This window comes from Cynocephalus volans, chromosome 12, assembly GCF_027409185.1.
Source record: "Cynocephalus volans isolate mCynVol1 chromosome 12, mCynVol1.pri, whole genome shotgun sequence".
Lineage (NCBI taxonomy): Eukaryota > Metazoa > Chordata > Mammalia > Dermoptera > Cynocephalidae > Cynocephalus > Cynocephalus volans.
The window spans coordinates 71,718,973-71,743,562 of NC_084471.1; the positions used below are offsets into that span (position 1 = coordinate 71,718,973).

Below are 24,590 nucleotides of genomic sequence, written 5' to 3' on the forward strand. Positions count from 1 at the left end.
GTGGCCTTGGTATTATCAGCACCACACTCTCCCAAGTGAGCCATGGGCCGGCCCCAAGATCACAGTGTATACCTTTCCATGCTTTGTTTCCTTGGCCTGAAATGCCCTGGCCTTGCTCCTTATCCCCCAGTTTTCTCAACAAGACAACCTCCTATTGCTCCTTAAATTTCCACCTCAGGCTTCACGTCTTTCACAAATTCTCCCCTGACCTTCACTACCCTGTAACCCTGCTTGCCCCACTTGGGTACAGTTGCACTCCCACTCTACTATAGCATGAAGTGGACGTTGCAGAATGTTTTAAATTTCTGTTTTGCCTTTGAGGCTCCCTACCAGACTGGAATAAAGTAAGGATTTCATAAGCATAGCTGAATAAATGGATGGATGAATGACTGTGACAATGTACCACCCACTTCTGTTCACATCTAAAAGATTGGTCCTCACAGTAAATGTCAAGTTTAAAAAATTCTGCTTGAGTCTTTGCCAAAAAATGAAATGCAAACAGACTTATGCAAATTTAAACACCTTCCCTTGATCTTTGGAAACTGAGAACTTAAGTCCTTGTGGCTTCAGAACCCACAGGCTTACTGACTCTCCCTAAAGTATGAGTATCTCCCTCGTTCTGTAGTTGGCCAATTTGTCGTTTGATCCAAAATACAGAATTTAGTATTTATCCGTATCCATATATGTCTGATTTGATTTATACCACACTTGCCTGCTCAAATCTTGAATCTTCATTTTGTCATCTAATGGTCTAACCATCCCTCCTGGCCTTGCATCTGCAGACCATGTTCAGAGTCAACTGGGACAGAGCCAAAGGCCCTCTTGCAGGTTGACATTAGTGCAGAGCCAGAATCTCTCTGGTTCAGGTAAGACCTCACTGGTAAGGAAGGGAAGGGGGTAGGGAATGAGAGATTTGAGTCTCAGGTGAAGGAAGTGATTGGAAGGACTGGGGCATCCACAGGAACGTGAGGAACTTGTCAGTGCTTCCACAGCCCCTCCCTCCTTGGGACCCAACAGTCTCACCCAAGTCTGAACAGATTCTTATAGAATTAGACCAGATCTGAGCCAAAGGTCAGGGACCCAGGGTTATCTGATCTAGGAGAGACAGGAAGAAGGGGTAAATCAAGTATCAAATTCCACGCTGGATTGTTCTGCAAATTCCGTCTGAGCTGGACTCAAGGAAGAAAAGCATGGCCTGTAGATTCGGATGCAGAGAGCAGGAAGGCAGGGAGAAGTTCCCGTCAGCCCTGGGGGCGGTGGGCAGAGCTCTCCTGAGGCATCCAGACTGTGGTGGGGAATGGAGAAGTCACACGCAGCCAGCTTGACAGCCCTATTCAGCTCCATGGGTTCTCCCCATGGCCCTCTTCACTGCGCTCATGCCACCCTGACCTAATACCATCGAACTACAAATCCTGCAGCCCCCGTGAACATCTGTGGCAGTGGGTGTGGGGGCTGAGGCGAGGGCAGGTGCACAACTTGGTCAGCACCTGGCTCCCATTTCCCCATTTGCCTACCTGGACGGCCAGATAGAGCAAGTAGCCTGTCAGAAAAGGCCCTGCAGGGACTGTGAGCATCAGGTGAAGAGTGCCAGGGAGACCTTCCTGTGCCTCTGTCTCCTCCACTTCCTCCAGCCCCACCCCCAGGCCCACTGATTTAAATTTCTTATCCTCTGCTACCCAGCAGCCCCAGGGGAGTGGCAGGGAGGGGATTGTGGAGCATCCCTGTGTGATAAAGTGGGGGGTGGGGCAGCAGTGATAAGGGGATGGGGGAGAAGTCAGCTGCACTTCCTCCAGATAGGGACCCCACCACAAGGGCTCCCTGCCTTCTGCTAAGTCTATAGGAAGAGCTTGAGGTGGTAGAGGAGTGGATGGGGAGGGTGGCGGACAGGATAACAGTGGCTTCTGCAATCCACAGCCCTGGAAGGTGACCGTTCATCGTTTGTTCGGTTACTTGCTCATTTGCTGAACAAGTACTTAGCACGACTCCTCCCAGCATGGGCTCAGCACAGTGCTAGGTCTGAGGGCCACAAAGGCAAATGGAGCTCAGTCATTCTCCCTCCCCACTTTCTGGCCTTGAGGCACCAGCTAACTAGTGAATAAGAGATGCACTTTAAGAGTAGGTCATCCGAGTCCTGATAGTGCCTCTTGCTGGCTGTGTAACCTTGGGGGTAAAGCATGAGCTCTCTTTCCTCATCTATGAATGGCAACATAGAGTCTTTGTAAAGGTAACGTGAAGGAAGGCTTGCAGCAGGTGGCTGGCGGGGCCACATCTAGGGTGGCAGTCAAGAGCGGCGCAAACAGCATCGGGCGGGAGTAGGATTTGAACCCAGCTCTCCCACTTCTTAGCTGTGGACTGCTGGCAATCGGTGCACCCTCTCTGTGTCTCTTCTGTAAAGTGAATATAACTGTGGTACTTACCTCGCAGGTGTTGTGAAGACCAACTGAGTAGGCATGTAGTGTTTAGAATTGGGCCTGGCAGTGCGTAAAGTGATCGGTAAATATTAGCCTTTGTTATAATTTTCATCATCCTCTGGGGTTCCTCTCCTTTAACCAGTATACTCTTTCTCACAACCAGCCCCCCAACACACACACACACCCCAAAGCAGGGTTGAAGGAGGGCAGCTGGGACTCACAGGTGGACCCCTCTAGCGAAAGGCCAAGCGGGCACTACAGCTGGGCTCCGAGGACGGCAGGCATACCTCGTGCCTGGCCCATGGTGCCCACAGCCCTGCTCACTCCCCAGCTCCACGATATGGAGGACCCTAGGGCACCCTGTGCAAGGCCAGGGCTCTGCCCTGCCCTGTTATCTCCTCCTGCAAAGCCTCCTCCACCCGCTAACCCCCAACCAAGATTATACACCCTCAACTGTCTCCAACTGCTCTGATTCAGGGATAAGGCTGGACCCTCGTCCCCACTGCCACACACCCAAAGTATCACATGATGTTGAGGGGAGGAGGGTCAGGGGCTGGGAGCCGGGGAACAAGGGCCAGGGGTGGCAGGAGAACACCCCTGCCTGGCTGGCGTTGCCTCCAGAGCTGGAGGAGGAAAGCGGGCCTCTGATGGGAGCTCTCCCGTCTCCTGGGCAATCCTCTTGGTTCAGCGCCTCTGGGGTCTCCCATCTTCTGTCCTTGTGTCTCTGCCTCTTGGTCTGCAGGCTGCTTCTGCAATTTCTGCTTCTCTCTCAGGCTGCTCTTCCCCCACCCCCAGGGCCCCAAAGCTGCACACCTGGCTCCTCACATCAGATAACCCGACCACAGCAACCCCCTCGCCCCTCGCCCTCTTCCTCCCTTGCCCTGGAGAGGGCCAGGAGGGGGACCCCAGGCTTACTGGGTGAGGAGGGTGTGAGAATATAACACACACACACACACACACCCACACTCGCTCACTCACACACACACACACTGACACACTCTCATTCACACACACACACACTCACACACACCCTCTCACTCACACACACTCACTCACACACACACACACACTCGCTCACTCACACACACACACACTCACACACACACACACTCTCACTCACACACACACACTCACACACACTCGCTCACTCACACACACACACTCACACACACTCGCTCACTCACACACACTCACACACACTCTCACTCACACACACTCACTCACACACACTCTATACTCCTGCGCCTAGTAGGAAACAGTGCGCGGGGAGGGACACAGGGACCAGGCCCTGAGGTTTGAGGAAAATCCAGCCTGATGAAGTGAGGGGGTGGGGGCCAAAGAAAGAAGCAGCCTCTGGGGCTGGGGATTCCGCAGCTTCCTGCTTCTAGGCAAAGAGGAGCTTCTTCCCTTTTCCTGGGCTTCCTGCTTGTGTGAGGTCATCTCATGTCCAAAGGCTAGAGGCCCTCCCAGCAGCGCCTTCCTCAGGCCAGGGTCTGGGCTGGAGAAGTGGATGGGTATGACCTGCACCAGCCCCAGCCCTGCCTCCCCACCCTCCACCAAAGGCTAAGGAGGGAGGAGGTGGGGTAGGCGGCTGTGGAGAAGACGTGCTGAGACCGAGGGAAGCTGGTGGGGTAAGAGCTGGGCAAGACTCTGTGGGAGGGGAGTGGAGGGACCTAGGAGGGAGGGGGACAGGACTGGTGGGCGCCTGGGAACTGGGGCTGGAGGTTTTAATGCTTCTTGATGACAAATGAATCATAGGCAAATTATGTGGAAATGATGGCGCAAATAAAGATGTGTTATTTCAAGTCCCCAGTGTGTCGTAGTAGGAAGACAGCTGAGGGGAGGAGGAGCGGGAGGCTGCCCAGGCCGGATGATACCTGTAGGTGGGGGCAGGTAGAGTTCCTGTGGGGGCGCTGGAGGTGATAGCCCACTCACATCTCACGTCACATTCAGGGTGATGTGACACAGCGGGTGGCCGACTACAGCACTTCTCCCAGGGCAGAGTGGCCCTCACATGCCCTGAACTCCCTAGTGATTCCCCCCACCTCTCCCCTACCTCGCTGTGGCCACTGCTACAGACTGCTCCTCTAGCGCCTGCTCTTGTCTTTGCTGGGCCCTGTCCTCTGAAGGCTGGCCCTCCAGGCTCAGGCCATGGCCTTGTCCTCAGCAGTAGCAGAGGAGACGACAGACCTCACCCTGGAACCCAGACAGGGAATCTGGGGCGAGCACCTGGCCATCGCCCTCACAGTGGGTTTCCTTCCATCAGGAGAGTGCTGAGCTAGTACCCGCAGTGACAGTACCTGGCATGGGGACTGGGCACAGGAAATATACTTGCCAGATGAATGAATTCATGACCTCCACAAGTTTGTCAGAGACCTCATAGCCAAATCTAGGCTTCTGGTCAGCCCTGATCTCTGCTTTCCACAGCTCCTCACAATGTTGACAATGATTAAATAAGAAAAATGCGCACACTCACACTGCCCCACATAATTCCCACCTGTTGCACGAACTTCCTCTTACTCTTTTCCTCCATGCTTATTTTTCTATATGGTTGCCATCTTAGAGCACGCACAAATCTATATTCTCCTGTGATGCTTTGGTGAATTCATAAACATCTTTTTAACAGCTTCATAACTTTCTATTAAGTGGAAATACCATAATTGACTTCACAATTTTCCAGTTGTAGGCTGTCAAATTGTTTCTAATTTTCCATAGTATAAATAGTGTGATGGGAACATCATTTTGCACCCAGTTTTGGATATAGAAATCTAGATTAGGGTGCACTGGGTGGGGTTATTGAGCCAAAAGGTAATATTATAGCTCTTACTAGATATTGCCAAATTCAGTAAGAAGTTCCACCACGCACACTTCACCACGCTTTCATCATGCTTGAAGATGGCGTCTACCTTATCTTGTTTTCATTGGCATTGCTTTGATTACAGTCAGGTTGAACATTCCCCACCTTGGCTTATTAGCTGTGTTTCCTTTTTCCCTGAAGAGTCTGTTTCTGTGCTTTGAACTTTATTCTACTACAGTTTCACTGCTTCCTATCAATTTGTGTGAGCTCTCTAAAAAGAGTGATTTTAAAGCATCACCAATTGCCAGGGAGTGCAAATCTCTCCTTCCTGACATCCTCTTCCACTTCGATTCTGACACAACAACACTTCCTTTTGCTTCATTTAAATCTCTGACTGCTGCCTCTCAGCCTCCCTCTCCAGCGTCCACTCTGCTGTGCATGTGAAATCTTTGTTTGGTCAGGTTTCTGTGTTTAGCCCTTTTCCCTCCTCTTGCCTTATCCTCTTCCCTTCCCTGATCTCTCTTCTCCCCTGCTCTTGTGGAGTCTCATTCACTCCTGCAGCTTCATCTCTCATTGATAATTCCAGATATCTATCTGTCCTTCCCTCCTCTTCTGAGCTCCAGATAGCAACTGTCCACTCAACATCTCTCCAATTGTCCCTTTATTTATTTATTTATTTATTTATTTTAAAAGATGACCGGTAAGAGGATCTTAACCCTTGACTTGGTGTGGTCAGCACCACGCTCTCCCAAGTGAACCAGGGCTGGCCCCCAATTGTCCTTTTAGCACATCAAACTTCACCTGCCCTCAGCTCAGTTCCGTGTTTCCCTCTAAATTTGCTTCTCGTCCCATATTCCCTAACTCTGCTACCTGAATATCTGGGTTTTGGGTTGATTTGGGAAGGGGAAAGTGTAGGGACCCAAATGCCCCAAGGGATCACACCCCAATCACATAAGCCCTTCTCGGCCACACCCCATCATGGTGCTGGTTGCCCTTCTCTTCCGTATTCTCATTCCCGCCGGCGAATTACACACCAATCAGCTCCCCCCCAAACTCCATGCGGTATGCTAAGTAGGGATTGTATTTTAAGCCAATCAGCTTTCCCCTTAAAGCCCTATATCTGTGTGTGTGTGTGCTGCCTAATAAACGGGCTCTCTCCGGTAGATCGTCAACTGGTGTGGACTCGTCCTTTCAGAAAGAGGAAGGTAACACACCTTAAGTGGAAATAGGAGTCTATCAACCTTCAGCTCAGAGGAAGAAGGCTGGAAAGGGGAGAAGAAGACCAATTGTTAGGGAGATGCTGCTCAGTGACTCAGTCTCCTTGCCTGCCTGTATACTAGAACTGATTCCAGGTCTAGAGATAGACGTTTGAAAGCTAAAGTGGGTGGCCACTGTCCCTCAACAGTGACCTCAACAGCTTCCTCCTCCGCCTCCTGAGCCTCTCCCCCAGCAATGGACTGGAAGGGGTAAAGAAGAGGTTAAGCTACAAGTCATCTAAACCTGTGTTGTCTGTACAGTAGCAACTAGCCACATGTAGCTGTTGAGCACTTGAAATATGGCTAGTCAGAATTGAAATGTGCTGTAAGTATAAAATACACACTGGGTTTCAAAGACTTTGTATGCAAAAAGAATGTAAAAGATCTCACTAATAGTTTTTAATTTTAACGGCATGCTAAAATGATATTTTAAATGAATTAGGTTAAATAAATATACTATTTGAATTAATTTCATCTATTTGTTTTTACCTTTTTTGGTGTGGCTACTAGAAAATTTAAAGTTATCCGTGGGGCTCACATTCTGTTTCTACTGGACAGTGCTGGTCTACACCCTCCCAGCAGGTGAAACATGGCTATTGAGCACTTGAAATGTGGCTAATGAGAATTGAGCCTGAGAAGACACTGACAGGCCATAGCAGATATAGACCCAGACCCCACTGGAGTTGTGGACCAGCTGAAGCTCCAACCAGGTGTCTCTAAATAGACACCAAAGGACAGATTCTCAGAGGCTAGCCTTCCCTAGGGCAAAGCAAAGCAATGCAACATCTCCTGGATGATTCCTTCAGTCCTTGACTTCATGAGGCCCTCTGTGCTGGGGCTAAGCTATTCTGAACTGGTCCCTATAGATGTCCTGTTATTCCAGAAAAACAGCCACCCAAGACCATCCAGGGCTCTAGGTCTCCTCACCTCAATAGTTCATTGGTTAGAGTGTGATGTTATAACACCAAGGTCAAGGGTTTGAATACCCATACTGGCCAGCTGCCAAAAAAAAAAAAAAAAAGTTCATTGTAAGGTTCTCCATTATTCTACTTGGGCCAGGCCCTGGACCCCTCTCAAGAAGCCTGGAGGTATCCTTCCTCCATCTAAAGCCTTCTCTCCCACCCACCTGGGCTTAGGCTCAGTCCACATGTAGGCTGGAGGGTGGGGGGGATGAGAGATGGAGGTGTGTTCAACTTGACCTTGGGCCTCCAGGCACACTGTCTGGGTCTGCTGCATTTCTAATGCCTGTTCATCCTATTGTCCCAGTGATAAGGGACAGAAAGGGAACAGGAGGGGGCTGGAGATGGCAGACACACCCCATCGGGCTGCCCATCTCCTCTGTCTCATTCTCCCTTTCCTGTGCCAGAGCTGAGCCACAGGAGGGCACCGGAGCAGGGCCCAGTCTGCATGGGTCTGCCCCGCCCTCTCCTTGCTTAGATGACTCCACCTCTCCCAGGTCCTGGCTGGGATCCGAAAGCCCCAGGCAAGTGGGGGAAGGGGAGCCACTCCTACTTTCCCAGAAGCTGCTGCTGCCTCTTCCTGTTTTGCTAAAACTCTGGCTCTGGACCCAAGGGGGGAGGGGTAAGTTGCCAGCAGCTCCCACCCCCCAAAGGTCAACGTCGTCCCCTGGACCTCTTAGCTAGTTATTTATAGCCCCCCAGGCCCTGGCTGAGGAGCTGGATCTCTCCTCCCTCAAATGTCAGCAGCTGTGGCCATTGCCCTAGGGATGCAGCCAGATGTGCAGATCACTCCAGATGTGCAGTGCCAGGATTTGAGAGAGAAGGCCAGGCCCTTTCTGCTGTCTGTATGGCACTCCCTGCAGCCTGGCCCAGGCTCCCCTCAACTCTTAGACAACACCCGAGTATCTCAGAAGGGGTGGGGAAGGCAGCACCTATTTTCCCAATCCTGTAGCCTGGCCAACCTACACTGTACACCCTAGAAAGGCAGCTTGGGCTATAGACCTGATTGGATTCATGTGCATAAATTAGGTCAGTGCTCATTCTGAAACTTAATTTGTAGGGAAAAACATGCTTAGAGAGAGACAAGAGACAGGCCACTGTCTTTCGTCTATTACTAATGCACTCGAGCTCTGCCCTTCCCAGAGCCCAGTGTGCTTCAGGCACTGTGCTAAGCACTTCATGTCCCAATCTCATCAGTCCTCCCAGCAACCCTAATATGGTAGGCACTTCATACCCTAGTTTGCAGATGAGGAAACCAAGCCTCTTCCAGGTTAAATAACCTGAGATCACGCAGTGGGGAAGTGACAAACTCCAGCCCTAGCGGCCTTTTTCTAAATCCTTGCTCTTAGCCACAATACACCACCATCTCCCCTTGTCCATTCCTCTACATGTTTTCCAACAGTCACTTGAAAGCTCAGTGTGGACTGCCCTGGAGCCCAGGCCTCAGGGGCTGCCCTAGGGGAAGAGGCATGTTGTCTGCAGCTGTCCCTCTGCCTCCTCTGTCCTCTAGGCATGCAAGCTGAGCTGGAGGGAAGGATCTGGCCAGAGACCTTGAGAATCACTGTTTTAGACTTCCTCAGATACCCAGCACAGAGGGAGCAAGCAAGAGCAGAACCATTGTCCCAACCCACAATGGCCAGAAGATCTGTCAGGTCCCTTCCAACTTGGAACTTGAATGACTCTGTGAACCCCACTGTCTCTTTGCTGCACAAGTTGTTCGAGTCCCTCATCTGGCTGTTTTCTCCCCTCCAGGTTCTTTCCTTAGGCTGTATCCCGTTCCCCAGGAGGTGATGAATTCCTCAAGGATAGGGACCATGGCTTATTTTGCCTCTGTGCTCGAGAGCCTGGCACAGTACCTGGTACAGAGCAGATGCTTCATAACCACGAGCTGAAGAAAAGGAGCATGATGGTGATCATACATGGGTGGGGTATTTCAAGTCTCGAGCAAGGACACCCCCACTCACCTCCCAGCTTTGCCACCCTCCACGCCATTTCACCCTCACCCCAGCTCATTGCTCCCTTTCCTGCCTTCACTCCTCTGTCACACGGGGCATAATCCAAACCCACCCTGAAAGACACTCCTAGGGGAAGGGAGGTTATTGTCCTTAGGCCACGACCTTCTCAACGGTCTCTCCCAGAGATTCTGGGGCCAGAGGTTCATGCCTCCAAAGAGGAACCACTGAGATTTTATAGTGAAGTGGGATCCTGCTCTCCTGTCGATAGAGCTGTTGGGGCCACAGAGGGTCATGCTGGGGGATATGGTGGGGCCAAGCCTCCAGCCTGCCAGTGGGTGGACCACAGCGTCCCTGCAGGAGCTCACTGGAGCGAGTAATCGTGAGCTGGCTGCAGAAAGGCATTTTGCAACTCAGATGAATTTCTTCTCGCTCCTGATTAGAGTATGGCCCAGTGGCTGCCTCCCTGACCGTAATCTCTGCTGGCACAGGCATCTCCGGGCTGGACAGTGCGGGCTGTGGAAGGAGCACTGACCTAGAAGCTGGGAGGCCCCAGTTTTCTGCCTGCCCCCAGCACTGATTAACCCTGTGGTTTCTGGCTCGATATTTCCTTCTTGTGTCCTCAGTTTCCTCATCTGTGAAGGGAGTAGTTTGGATTAGAATGGCGAGTCCCAAACTTAACCACACCTTAGGATTCCCTGGGTGCCACCCGGCCCCCTCAGAGTCTCACTGGGTCTGTGATGGGGCCCAGGAATCTGTTTTTCACAGGTTCTCTTAAGCGGTTTTGATATAGTATCAGGTTTGGGGGATTCTGTAGACAAGATAATCTCATAAATCACTTGCAGCTCTTGGGAGCAAAAAGTCTAGTCCATGGAATGGCCATATCACAAGGTTTTGCTGCTGTGGGGCTTTATCAGAGGGCGGGTGTTGGGTAGTTTATTTCATCATCATCATCATCATTATTATTATTTTGCTGCTGGCATTCTTGTTAGGGGAGGATGTGGTGGTGCCCCCATCTGTTTGTTTCTGCAATGAACAAGGCTCTGGCCTAAGAGGGTCCTTGCTTACCTCAGGGCTGGGAGTGTGGCTGGGAAAGGAGGGAAGGGAGGGAAGGACGTCCCCTGGAGGGTGGGGCCTTTTGGCAAGGGGACCTTGCTTCCCCTTTCTCCTGGGTGGAGTTTGGCTAGATGGGCTTTGGCACTGACTTCTGGGGCCAAGAGAGTCTCTCCCCCCCACCCCCCCGGACTCCCCCACTTTCCCCTCTTAGCGGCTCGGCCCTGGGGACTGCCCCTTCTACCTCCCTTTCCCCGACTTCCTTCCCAGGCTCCCTCCAATCCTGCCAACCTCATTCTTGAGCCTCACTAATCTGTTGCAACCTCTCCTTCCTGGCCTCACCCTCCTGGCACATGCCATTCTCCCTACCTGGAATGTCACCCCTGTCCTCACTCCCCACACTGATTCACATTTCTGGGTTCCTTCAAAACCCAGTTCGACACCCGCTGACTCCATTCAGGCTGTGTTCTGCCCTGTTCTGCTCAGGCCTTTCCTCTGTGATGGACTTGTTTACACTTGCAATTACAAAATCGGAAAACTGCTTTAGACTCAGAAAAATAAGTAGTGAAGATCTAAATCAGGCTCCTCATTCCGTAGATGAGAAAACTGAGGCCCCGAGAGGTTATGACTTGGCCAAGATCACATAGATAGTGAGATTTTTAAAATATTTGGCTTTGTAAGAGGCTTACAAGTATTTCATGTGTTTGTTTTGTTTGTTCCCTCAACGTATTGTGATCAATTGGAGGGCAAGGGCTGTGTTTTTGTTTTTGTCTTTAATGTTCTTTACATCTGTGTGTGTGTGTGTGCGTGTGTGTGTGTGTGTGTGTGTTGTGTATCCAGGGGTTAGAGTAAGCAATTGTTATAATTCTTTCTTTTTTCGGGGGGACGGAGAGGGGTGGCTGGCTGGTATGGGGATCCAATCCCTTGACCTCAGTGTTATAACACCATGCTGTAACCACCTGAGCTAATTGGTCAGCCCCCTGTAATATTTCTTACACTATCAAGAAAATAATTCTAAAACAGTGGTACAAACTTTTACATATCTTATTCATATGATCTAAGACGAGACCAGGAAAGGTATGACCCAGGAAGTTAACAGCAGAACTGTGTCTAGAACTCAAGCTCCCAGACTCCTCGCCCAGGGTCCTGATACCTGTAATGTCTCTCTTCCAGCTCTCTTCTTATGCTCCTGGCTGAGGACCTGGAGTAGTCAAGAGGTGGCCACTGCCATATTTTGCATTCATTGTGTTTTCTTTGTCTTGGGGTTGGGGAGAGCCTGTCTTTGGCTTCCTGCCCCTCCCCATCCTGTCCCAGTGCTTTCTCCTTGTGTCCCCCAACCACATTGTTGGCAGATAGATACATACACATATACTCAGAACTGCAGGTGTGTAGGGCAACAGACCACAGGGGAAACCACATCACCTTTGTTGATTCTGGAGGCAGGTGGGGGAACAGAGAAAGGACTTGCTTAGTTCTCTACACCTGCCACAGTCCCCACAGTTATCTCCCCTCCCAACCTAAGCCATCTGGACTCATAGCCATGCTGCAGCCTCTTCCTGATTTATTGATTCAATTCTGGCCCAGAAGGATGTAGTGCCTCTTGTCTCAGACCCTGAAATCCTAGATGGGGTTCTGCCTGCCTGCACCCCAGAGCCACACACTCCCAAACCTACCCAGAATATTTACATAGCTCCTTTGAGCCTGCTTGTGCAATGCAACAGAGAAAGGTAAGAACCAGGAGTGAGACCACATGGCTGGGCCCAGTGAGGCAGGAAACTTGGCATCTGGAATGACATGCATAGATCAACTAGGACCGCAAGTAACCAGGCTACAGTGGAGCAGAAGAATCTGGCTTTAGCTTTTCTACTGTTTTGACCTGCTAGGAGAACTTGCACAGGCTCTGAATCAGACACACTTGAGATTAATTCACTTATTGGCTCTGTGGCCTTGAGCAAATCATTTTGTATTTCTGAGCTTTAGTTTGCTCACTAAAATAATGGGGATAATAATGAGATATAAGTGAAAGGGCCTTGAACAGCACATGATAGTTAGAAGATGCTTAATAAATCCTAAATGATCTTTCCTTCCTTCCACTTCTCACATCTGGTCCCACAAACCCTTTATTTGGTGTTGAGGACCTAACCTCCCCTATTAATCTGAAAGTCCCCAACCCTATGAACTGGCATTTGATCTCAGGTCCAGGAAGTGGAACGCAAGGTGCAACCCAACCCGACGCACTTGCTGTCCATTGAGATCTCACCAAGGCCTTGGGGAATGAGCACTTTCTGATTGGCTTGGTGGGGAGTGTGTGAGAATAAGTGCAGGATGGAGGAAAGATGGTGTCTGCGGCCACCACATCGAGAAGGCTGGGACAGGAGTGATCTCAGAACCCTGAGGTTTAGACTAGATGGTTTTCGGGAGCTTTGAAGCCTGGCACAAATAGGCAACCAATAATATTTGTTGAATGAATGAACAGCCTCTCACTTACTAGTTGTGCAACTTTGGTCAGGTTTCTTAACCTTTATGGGCCATGCTTTACTCATGCGCATAACAAGGATTATTGTTAAGAATAAATGATCTAATGTTTGTCAAGGGGAGATAGCAAGGGCTGCTACATGGTAAACAGTCAGTAAAAGGCAGGTAACTAAGAAAGAAGGAGAGGAAAAGGAGAAGAAAAGGTCAAGTAGGCCCAGAGCCCCAGCTGGAAGCAGAGGGGGTGCCCTCAGGTTTCGTGCTGGCCAGAGACTCCAGGGAAGTCTCAGAAGCCAAGGTAAGTCCTCTGAGGCCAGTCCTCCTGCTAGGTGTTCAGCCGAGCAGGCTGTGAGAGGCCTGGGCTCAAGAGCCTTTTAAAAATGCTTCCCATGGTAACCAGCGTAGAGGAGAAAGAGGTAGCTTGCATTTTTCTGTCTCATGTCTCTAAGGGTTCCTGGAGGCTCTCTAACGTATCCCAGCAGGGACATGTGACTTAGAAACTGGTTTAAGACCCTGCTGTGGGGCGGGGGCTGATGGAAGAGTAAGTAAATCTGGCAAGCGGAGGAGGGACACTGTCCAGCTTCCCAGATGCAGGCGGCACATTCTGTCTTTCTATATTTTGGGGGCAGAGTCTTTTTGTGTGTAGAAAGCCACATGCTGGGCACTGGTGGGAACAGAAAGGCAGAGACACCCTCTTTGTTCAGATCACTCAGAACTCAGTGATCAGATCAAAAAGATAAAGAAGACTCACTAATACATGAGCAATGTACATGGTAGAAATGAGCAAGCAAGGGCCTGACTTCAGCACGGATATGGCTAAAGGAGAGCTAGGGGTTTGTGTACGAGGGACATTGTGGAGCTAGAGGAGGGAAGCAGCAGGGGAGAGGGCTGGGGGTCTGCAGCAAACAAGTGGTTTTTCTGGAGACTGTTGGCATCAAGGAGGGATTTGGAAGGAGGGTGGTCTGGTTTGGAAGTTGGGGCTAGAGGCAACATAACTGAGGTGGAAGAGCACGTGTCTTGCAGAGTCAGTATAGGTAGATATAGGGCAAAAGTGTGTATTGGGGGCGTCCAGCTAGAGGCTGGTCTATGAAGGCCATGAACATCTGTCCCAATTCAACAAGTAACCCACACTGAGTTTAAATTCTGTGTAAGCACTACAAGAAGTGCACCCATGACTAAGGCAGTAGCTGGGCTCAGGGAATATCCACTCTCGGATGCTCTCGGGAAAGAAAGAAGAGAGTTGAGACAAGCACACGAGGTGGGTAAAGGTCAATGCACAGAGAAAGACCAACACAGTGCTGCAGTGGGGTCCTTTAAGGGGAGGAACAAATCCCTCTGGCCAGGAGAATCAGGGAAAGCCTCCTGCAGGAGGTGGTATAGGCTGTGGGTCTTGAGGATTGGAGAGATTTCAACAGGAGGAGAAAGAGTCTGGGGAGGACATTCATTCTGGAGGGAACATTATGACCCAAGGCAAGGGAGTGGGAAAATATGAGGACATGATAGGGAGCAGCTAGTAGCTCAGCCTGGCTGAAATAATTGTAATAATAGCAACAAATATTCTTGAGCACTAAGTAGCAGGAGGCTCTGGGCACGGATGTGTGTATGTAGTGCAGTACCATATTGTAGGAGGGCTTGGATGCCAGGAAAGGAGTGAGGATAAAGTAACAAGAGCAGAGGGATTGGATCTGCCTGTTCAGTGAGCACTGGGATAAGGAAGGGGACTGAAGTGGGAAGTCTAAATAGCCCAGGTAGCAACAGGTGTGAGGCCTGAGCTATGCCTGTGAGAACAAGGACTCCATGCTCCAAATTCGCCCTCGGCATGCCCAAACCCTCTAAGGTTACTGCGGACTCTTGCTTCCAATCTGACATGCTCTGCCTCTGGGTCTGACTCAATTTCTCCTTCTGTAGACTCTGAGGGTTCCTAGGATTGAGGGAGGTAGTGGTGTCAGAGGGAAGCTGCTCCCTGCTTTCCAGTGGTGGCTCCTCACATTACAGGAGAGCCCAGTGTTGCTGGGTTGTGGACCTCTCCCAGTCCCAGAGCGGCTGTGTTTCTCACCCAGCAGATTGCCCGAGGCGGACAATGCTGACAAGCTAGGCCAGGAAGTGCAATGGTGAGGTCCTTAGCCCCTGACCTCTGATTCTGACCTTCTCCAGCTAAAGAGGGGGGGGGGGTAGTTGGGGGCGCTGCGCAAAGCCGGCCCTGAGCTGAGTTTATTAGCTGAGGGAGGGCTGGAGGCGGCTGCATTCCGACTCACAGACTGGAACATTTCTGTGATCCGCTGTAATGCACTGGGGGACACTGGGCACATTGCTGAAGTTTGACTCATAGGGACCGGGAGGGTAAAAAGAGGGGGGGGGAGTTGTGGAGGGAGAGAAATAGGAGGAAGAGAGGAAGAGGAGAGGAGGGAAGGAAATCCCTTGAGAAATTTCTTTAAAAAAAGAAAACTTTCAAAATCCGCACCACCCCCATCCCCTTTTTCTTTTAATAGGAACAGGCTGGACCCTTCTGTTCCCCTCAGCAGGCATGGGGGGGAGGGGATGGAGTAAGGGGGAGGGGGCTGGGCAGTGATTCAAATCAGATCCTGTAACTTTCCTGAGGCAAGTCGCGCTGGGGCTGGGGGGTGGGGGAGGTGGTCCGTCTGGGATTTCTTGCCTGGGACATGGGACTCCACGCGTGTCCACTGTTCCTATGTGTGGCTGTTTGCTGGCTGTACGTGTGTGTAGGGTCCCTCCCCGAAGTGTGTGGCTGTGGAAATGAGTCTGCCCCTGTGTAAACATGGATGCACGCTCGTGTACGCTGTGTATGCAAGGGTGCGTGCGCTCAGGTACCCGGGTTTCCGGGAATTGTGCGCGGGTCGGAGTGCGGCGCGGCGGCTGGGGCTGGGGGGCCGCGTCCCGCGTTCCGGGTTCGGGCTGCCTCCCGGCGGTCACCGCGCCCCGCCGCGATCCCGCCGCGCGCGGTGTCTGCGGGCCGCCTGCGCGCCGCGCCGAGCAGTGTCTGCCGGGTGGTGTGTCCCCGGGCCGCGAGCGCCTGCCCCCTCCCTCCCCTCCCCCTTGGCCCGCTCTCAGACTCAGATAAAGCATTTCCTTCCATTGTCATCCTACCCGGCCGGCCGGGCTGCCAGGGCCCTCCCCCTCCCGGCCCCCTCCCTTCCTCTCGCCGTCTCACAGTCGCTCTGCAGCCTCCGGCGACTTGGGGGATGTGAGGCCGGCGCCCCAGTCCCCCGCCCCGCCATGAGTCCCCCGCTCTGAGGGCCCCGGCCCCTGGATGCACGGCCCCGGCTCTGGTGAGTACTGGGCGGCCGCCCCCCGCCCCGCCCGCACCGCCCTGCCCGCGGCACCCAGCGCCGCCCGCCCGGGCTCCGGCTCCGGCTCCGGTTCGGGCTCCGGCCAGCCCGCGGGCCTGGCCCGGTGTGAGCCCGCCGACCGCGCCCAGCTCCGCGGGGCTCGGACAAGCTCCCGGCCGGGGCTGGTTCCGGGGCCGGAGGGCTCGGGCCTCCCGCGGGGCCCCCACATCCGTCCGCTCCGGGGCAGCGACAGGCCCGAGGGAGGGAGTTGGAGGCCCCGGGCCGCCGGTGCGCGGGCCCGGCGTTCCATCACCCCCATTCCCGGGGAGGACCCGCGGGGACCGGGGAGGGAGGGACGGCCGCCGCGGCCCGGGGAGGGGGCGGTGCTCCGGGGCGGAAGGTTTGGAAGCGCGAGGGCAAAGGGCAGGACCCACTGAGTTGGGGCCGGCTTGTGGGGCTGGACATCAGCGCCCTCATCCCGTGGAACCGGGCAGGGCCCTACTCGGATCCTTCGGTGGGGGGAGCGGTCCCCGGAGGGGTCCTGGGCGAGGAGGTTTCCCTGAGTATCGCCCCCCACCCAAGCTCACCCATCAGGGTGAAGAGACACCTGTGCCCAAATGAGCTGTACGGGGCGGTGCCGGCAGGGGCGCGGGAAGGTGGGGACCGCAGGCTGTGTACTGAGGGGTGGGGGACAGGATGTGTGCCCCCAGGCCTGGGGTCTGTTAGTGCTGGGGAGTGTGAGAGCAGGTGGCAAATCTGGCAAATGTGGCAGCTGAGCTGGGTTCTCACGACCAAAGTCTAGGCCCGTGGACTGGGAGAGAGCCCTGTGGGGCCGGTAGGCCACCCAGTGCCCTCACCCCCATTTCCTCCCCTCTGGCTGCTCGTTTGTGTCAGACCTGGCCAGCCATCGATGCTCTTCATTCCCTGTCCCTGCTGGCTGTCCTGCTTACACAGAGGCCTCCCCCTGCATCTGGACACTGGGTGTCTTGCTGCTAACTGTCCCTCCCCACACCCCCCATTCGACATCTGCTTGAGGCCCTGGGCTGCCTGCCTGTTTCTATGGTGAGAATAGGGCATTGGCCTTCAGCAGCCCTGCTGGGAGCTCAACAGCTGGACTCATCAGCCTATTCCTCAGACTTGCATCTGGACCCATGGAGACCTTCCTCAAGACCTCTGTTCAGCCACTGGGCTGGAAGAAAGGAGACTGTGACTCAGGTCCCTCCCTTTAATGAGGCACTTTGGTGGCCCATTTCTCCCCAACAGGGACCCAAAGGTTGCTTAGGCATATTTCTCTCCTCATGCCAACCCCTTAGACCTTCCCAGGCCCTTCTCCAGCTTCTGCAGACCATCTCTTAGCTCCTCATTGCTTAATGTTTTATTCTCCTCACTCCTTGCTTTCGGTTCCCTCTACCACCTCAATTATTAAGCAATTTTCTTTTTCTCTGCTGTCACTTCTAAGGGAAATTAAGGCACAGAATAGTCCCACTGTGTTGTACCCAGTGAACCTAGACTGGAACCAGATCCTGGACCTACTGGGACTCATCCCCTGCCTTTAAGTTTCCTTATGTCTATCCTGCCTGGCAGGGCCAGGCCCAAGGTCAAGCTCAGAACAGTCTCTTGGTGTTGCACCTAGAATGGTCCAGGGGTGGTGTTCTCCTGAGGCATCCGTGTCCCTTATCTCAAGCCTATTAGGTGGGTGTCTCTCTGGCCACCAGATCTTATGCTGGGACCCTGAGGCAGGGAAAGTTGCACTTCTAAGCTAGTCACTCCACTTTGATGTTGAAGCTCAATTTCTGCATCAATAAAATGGGGAGAAAATTCCAAGTGCATGTCCCAGAGCACAGAACAGGAGAAGCTGACTATAAAGAGATGAATCAGTGTCCAGTGTGGGGGTTATTATGCCCCCCCCCACTTCCCTTAGGGATAATGGACCTCCACTTTAGTCCTTGGTGGCTTCTGGGCATGAGAATTGGAACTTTCTCAGTTTTGATATAAAACCCTTGTGCAAGGGAGAAACTCACGTGGGATGGGGGTGGGGAATGTGGATGCTCTGGTGGCCGTAGGCATGCTTGCCTACAAGACATGCTTGCCTGAAGACAGAGCCTGTGTAACCCCCCACCTCCTCTTTGTCTTCCTTCTCCTGGCCTTTCATTAAGAGCTGGTAATTTTGAAGTTGGCAGGGGCCTGAGAGAAGATGAGCTAATGCAAGGCCCAGGGTCACCCAGCCAGGGAATGGCAGGCCGAGGGGCTGAATCAGGCCTTATAACTCTGCCAGTGCCCATTCCCCTGGCCTTCCCTGAACACCTTGGCCCTGGCTTGTCCTCAGTCAGACTTGGGCCTGGGGGGTTCTAGGAGGCTGCTGGGTGTTGCTGGAAGCAGGACCAGCGTAAGACCTGAGTCTGGGGAAGGGCCAGTGTGTTTATGTGTGTTGGATTTATTCAGTAGATGGGGCACTTCCTCTGGGGCAGGAAGCTTTGATTTCCTGTGGTGGGGGGGTTGGTAGGGACTAGGAGTGGTGGGCTCAGCTCTGGGCCATTCCTGATGTTGTTGTTTGGAACCACAGAGGGGCAGAGTTTCTGCTTAAGGCTGCTTCCCCCAACCCAGGGGAGGCAGGATAGAGAGCACGGGTGAGGAGGCCCTGGCTGAGACTGGAGAAGGAGGCTGTGAGGGTACTGAGATGGGGGGTGGGCAGCACAGCAGGAAGCCTGGTCAGCAGGTGACCCTGCCGGGTATTGTGTTTCCTTGTAATGTTTTCCCCTGTTTCTGTGGTAACCTTCCCTGGGGGCCCCAGGCCTAAGGGCTGCAGGAAGGTTCCCCCAGACAGCCCTTTCCTCAGAGGTCTGAGTATTAGGAGTCCCCAGATCTAGCCACCTCACTAACCCTTTTGGCTCCCTAGGACCTGGTGGGCCTGGGCATCCAGGCGAGTGGCCTGAGAAAGCACCATTGTAGGGGCCAGTGGAGGCCCTTTGGCATCTCCTGGGGGTCAGGGGAAGGGAAAGAGGGAGTGCTGGACTTTAGGGAGGGCTCCGAGCACCCTGAGTTGCTGGCCTCGGCCTCCTCCTGCCCTCATCCCATCTCCCCACTGCCCTCCTCCAACAGCCCTCCCTGCAACAAGGGGGAGGCGGACAGCATGCTCCCTGGGACAAGGGCTGGGGGTGGGGGTGGCAGAGGCAGAGGCAGAGGGATGTTTTCATCAACAGAGCATAGCTCCTTTGGTCCTGGACCAGTTCCCAGAGGCAAAATAAATTCCGGATAGCGTCTGCTTAGTGTGGGTCTCCGTGTGAGGTGTGTTTCTGCACACTAGCTGTGTGGTGGGTGTCCATACATGTGTCCCTAGGCTGTGTACGTAGTCTTCGTGGTTCTGTGGCAATTTGTGATGCATGTAGTGGCGCAGTGTTGGATGTTTTGGGAGTATGTGCACATAAAGGACAGATGTACACCATCTGTGGAGTGTGCCCCTTTGCAGTTGAGGGCTCTGCGTGGGGTAGATGGAGTCCATGGACATGTGGGAGGGGGATGGATACCTGTGCAGGACTGGCTTTTTCATAGAAGTCCATCTTATTTGTGGTCCTCAAATCCCAGTTCTTAGACCATTTCCTTCAAAGTCACCTGGGAAATGAGTTAAAAATAAAGATCCTCAGGCCCCATTCCAGACTGACTCAGTCAGAATCTGCAGGGTGGGACCTGGGGATCTGGATTTTAACATGCTCTTCAGGTGATTCTGGTGCAAAGCCGTATTCGGGGACCACTGATTTGGGCCAACCTCTTCATTTTTTCATTTGAGAAGAGTGTTACCTGTAGAAGGTATGTAGTTTGTCTGACGTCACAGGACTGTTAACAGGAAGAACAAGGGGGCTGGCGGTTAGCTCACTTGGTTAGAACGTGGTGCCAATAACACCAAGGTCCAGGATTCAATCCCTGCACCAGCCAACTGCCAAAAAAAAAAGAGAAGAACCAAGACAAAACTCAAGCCTTCTAAGACCTGTCCAGGGCTTAGTGCTCACCTCTGCACCCTCTGTGTGTGCGCACGCACGCGTCCACACTCAGGGTGATGAAGTGGACCAGATGGGGCTGGTGCAGACGCTGGCTCTGACTAGGGCTGACATTTCCCCTGAGGTCCCAGCCTTCCTGACCATGGTCTTCCTGTTACATCCTGCTTCCTACTCCTTGGGGAATCCAGGAACTGTCAAATGTCATTTTGGCAACTGGGGAGCCCCATTTACTGAGCCAGTCATTGATGGGACACTTGCTGAGCCAGGTTGTGTGCCAGGCATCAGGCACAGATATGCAAGGGACACCTAGGCACACATCTGACCTCAGGGAACTTCAACTCTACTGGAGGAGACAAACAGTACCATTAAGTAAAGGAATGAGTGAGTGTGTATGACTAGTTACATTGTCATAAGCCCTAAGAAGGAAATGAACTGGGTGCAGCAACAGAGAATAACAAGGTGGGACTTCCTTAGGTAGGGTGGCCAGGATAGGCCTGCCTAAGCAGGTGACTTTGACGCCTTCTGTCACCCCCCAGACTGGAAGTGAGCCCTTGGAGCCTTCTGAGCCATGCTTGTGAACTACCTGGATCCAGGTGGGGGCTGAGCACTGGCTGAGGATTGGAGCTGAATCGCCGGGCTCTCACATGGCATAGACAACAGCAGAGTTTCCTCTCCTCAGGCTGCCCCCAAAGGTTGGCCGATGGGGAGCTGAACAGGGCTAAAATCAAGGAACAGACTGTTTCTTTCGTGGGGCTGAGTCCAGGGTCCTGTGGCCATATTGAATGTGGGGAAGGAGGCAGCCTCTCTGCAGGAGCTCTCAAGCACCACCCCATTCCTGACTCTCCTTCTTCACCTTCTTCCCACCCTATTCCCTTCCTCCCCATCTCCTCACCCAGGGAACCACTGCCAAGTCCCTCCCCTCTGGGTCTAGCCTGGCTGCCTCTGTGGCCACTGGGATTTATTTACCTGGCTTAGGAATCACCTAGGAGAGAGGGGGTCAAGGCTTAGAGAGGACCTGGGCCCTGAAAGAGAGGACAGAACCAGAAAGAAGGGCTGGGACCAGAGAGGACAGGTCTCCAGAGAGGGCTGAGGCTTGCCGAGCAGGGCTCAGGACAGGAGAGACCTGAGCCCAGATGGCCTTTTGGCTGGGCTTTTCGGAGCCTCTCCTGGGCCCTAGGAATCTGCTCCCCAAACTGGGTGAGACTGTGAGACCAGAGGGGCCAATGGGTCTGTTCAAGCCACCTGCTCTACATTAGCTAGAAGGAAATGCCCTCCTCTGGTCCACCTGCAGCCCCACCCTTTCACCCCTCTGTCAGGAGGTTAACTTTCACACCAGCAACTTGAGCGTTAAGTTCCTGCTCTAGGTCAGCAGCCTGTAGACCCTCTCACCTCTAACCTCTTCTTCGTGGAAGGTTTTCCCTGGGAGACCCAGAGCTTTGGGCTGCAGGAAGGTGTGGTACTTTCCTGAGTATTCAAGGAGCCCTCAAGTAAGAGGAGAGGCCAGTCTGTTTCCCTCCCGCACCCGTTGCCAAGGCTGTCATTCCATCCCAGGCCTCTTCAGGCTGCCCAGTGCCCTCTGTGTGCCTCCCAGACCATCCCTGTCCAGGCTCCGTGGCTGGCACAGCAGGATGGGCAGGGGACTTCTAATGAGGAGAGCCCTGGACTAAACTCACCATCCCCACCTCCCCACCTTCCCACCCTGTCTCCACATTACTTCCTCCCCCCCACTCCCCACCCCCGTGTTGCCTGCAGGGATTGGAAACCCTGATGGTTAGAAACCTTGGGTCCTTAGGGCCAGCCTCATGCCCTGGGGATAATGAGGAGAACCTTCTTCCCCTTTAGTTCAGATTAGCTCCCTGAAAGCCCACTACAAGGAGTCTGGCTCTGGCTCCTGTGGTGACCCCCAACCCGAGAAGTGCCATTCCCCCCTCCCCCAGCCCCCAGGATGGCAGGGAGAAGTGGGGCAGGCTGGGAGTTACAGGTTCGGAAAGAGTCCGGGGTGGGGGAATTTGGTGACTGGGCTGTAACCGTCTTGTTTTGCTTGCCCCACAAAGTTGCATGTCCGGGGCATTCGCTGCGCCCTCCGGGGCGTTCAGGTTGTAGAACTGCTCTCAGAATGACAGGCTGGTGGCACCCGGATGGGGCAGGAGGTGGAGGGGTGAAGGGGGGAGCCCCAGTCAAGGGGGAGCTGGAGGGTTAAAAATAGCAGCAGCCTTGTTTCGGTTAGGTTAGCAAATGTGGAGGCGGGGAGCTGGAGGTGGGGCAGGCGGCTGGCAATGTTTGCCCGCAGCACAGGGCTGTGTTTCCCCTGGGTCCCGGTAGTGAGTCATGGTGGAGATGCTGATGAGGTGCTGGCACAGCACCCCTGCCCCCACTGGGCAAGGGGCTGAGCCCAGCCTTCATCCTCAGGGGTCCAGAGCTAAAGGAGATTGGGACTTTTCCTTCTAGGCCTTCAGGGCCTTCTTGAGAGTTCAGCCAGGGGGATTGTGTGATATGCGGGAAGAAATATGCCATTCTGAGACCAAAGACCTGGGTTTGAATCCCAGAGGGGAATGGCTGTGGGACCCTGTGCAAGGATGCTGAGGGCTCTAAGTCTTGGTTCCATAGTCAAATTTTATTTTATTTTTTTAACTTTTTATTTTTAAATAATGGTAGAGTCACAAGAATTTGCGCAAGTAGTACATTGAGTCCCGTGACCCACCAAGTTTCCCTCAGTGGTGACATCTTATATAACTGTAGTGTAGTATCAAAACCAGGAAATTCCTAGTCAGATTTTAAGTGGGAGTTTTCTACTATGTATTATGTAAATACTTGGTGGGCTCTAAAGCACCCTAAAGATGTTATTATCACCTTAGACCCTACTGTGCCCATTGCGAAGCCAGTGGGAAGCCCTTCATGTAAGGACACAGAGGGAAGGATAGAATGACCTTGGCAGAATCTCCTGCAGACATCTAAGTGTGACCTTGGGCACATTGCTCTCTGTGCCTCAGTTTCTTCATCTGTAATGTAAAAATAGTGATAGTTTCAATCTCATGGAGTTGCTATGAAGATTAAAGGAAACAATATGAGTAAAGTTAGCTCCATGCCTGGTATGAAGTCAGTGCACACTGAATATTCATCATTATTATTAATGTTATTGTTCATATTTTTGAAGGTCAGGGATAGGGAATGTTGAAGACATGAAGAACAGAAACTGGGCCCAGCCCCAGTTCACAGAAAAAAACCAGGCCAAATTCCCTGTTCCAGATTCCTCCACCCATAAGGGCCTGGAACAGCGGGAGTCTATAGCCAGAAGTCACAGGGTGGACCCCTGCTTCTCTCTTTCACTCTACTTTCCCCAGCCTCACCAGTGGGGCAGGGCAGTGGGGCTTAGCCCCAGGGTCTCAAAGCCAGCTGGCCCTTGGGAGGGACCCCCATGCCAACCTCGGGAGGGTCTGGAATGTGGCCACCCTGATGGCCCCAATGTGGAGTACCTTGCCAGCATCTGCTAGGGTGACCTTTATTTTAGTCCCTCCCTGGCAGCTCTTAAGAGGAACATGAGGCAGAGGAGGGGTGGGCAGGTCAGTGATGTCAGCAGTGAGTCTTCCCAGTACCACGGCCCTGGAAGAGGCATGAGGCATTTTTTTCAGGAAAGAATCATTATTCAGTCGACAGGCATTCATTAAGTCAGTTCTGACTTTGTGCCCAGCCCTGTGCTAGGCCCTCAGTGTGACTAGGTTGTAGATAACCCAGAACCTTAGAGGACATGGGGTCCAAAAATACGTGGAGGTGACGAAAGTCCTGTGACCTGGTTCTCATGGGAACCTGAGGTCGCATCTTGACTTTGCTATCAATGGGCTGTCCCAACTTTTGTGTGTGTGTGCATGTGTGTATATTGCTTTATTATCACAGAGGCAGTTCATACACATTGCAGATAATCAGACAATACAGACCAGCAAAAATTTAAAAATAAAAAACATTACAGACCCATCAGTCAGAAATCACTGCCATAAATGCACAGCTTTCCGTTTCCTTACATGCCTTTATATGTTGTACTTTTCACTAAAATGAGGTCATACTGCATATGCTGTTTTTTCAGTAAGTGATTATCACCTTCCATTATAGTAAATTTTCATCTCTTCGAATTCCCAGTTGGCCAGAAGTTGTTCTTACAGCTGGTTTGTCCAAATCAGTGCCCAGGACCGTGCGTCCCTAAAGGCTGTGTAAGCATGCTGCCTGGATTTGTGATCTGGGAAAACCCCTGCTGACCAAGTCTTAAGGGCAGCCTTGGCTACAGAAGGGAATCAGGTCACCTGTAGAATCTGCCCACTAGATATATGCCACCTTCCAAAATAACAGGCAAAAGGAGGGGGATACTAAGGCATGACTGGGATAGGGACCTCTGAGATATTTATTGTCATTGATATTAATG

The 24,590-nt window shown here is 52.7% G+C and overlaps 1 protein-coding gene across 2 annotated transcripts in view; it reads left to right on the forward strand.

The window, feature by feature from the left end:
• Window positions 1-16,048: 16,048 nt before the first annotated feature.
• The window catches only part of HDAC7 (histone deacetylase 7), a 35,989-nt gene continuing 27,447 nt past the window's right edge, over window positions 16,049-24,590 (forward strand). For both annotated transcript variants that reach the window (XM_063074756.1, XM_063074757.1), the window contains exon 1: window positions 16,049-16,187. In XM_063074756.1, the coding sequence (XP_062930826.1) occupies window positions 16,169-16,187 (19 nt within the window). In that variant the 5' untranslated portion in view covers window positions 16,049-16,168. The remainder of the gene's footprint in view (window positions 16,188-24,590) is intronic.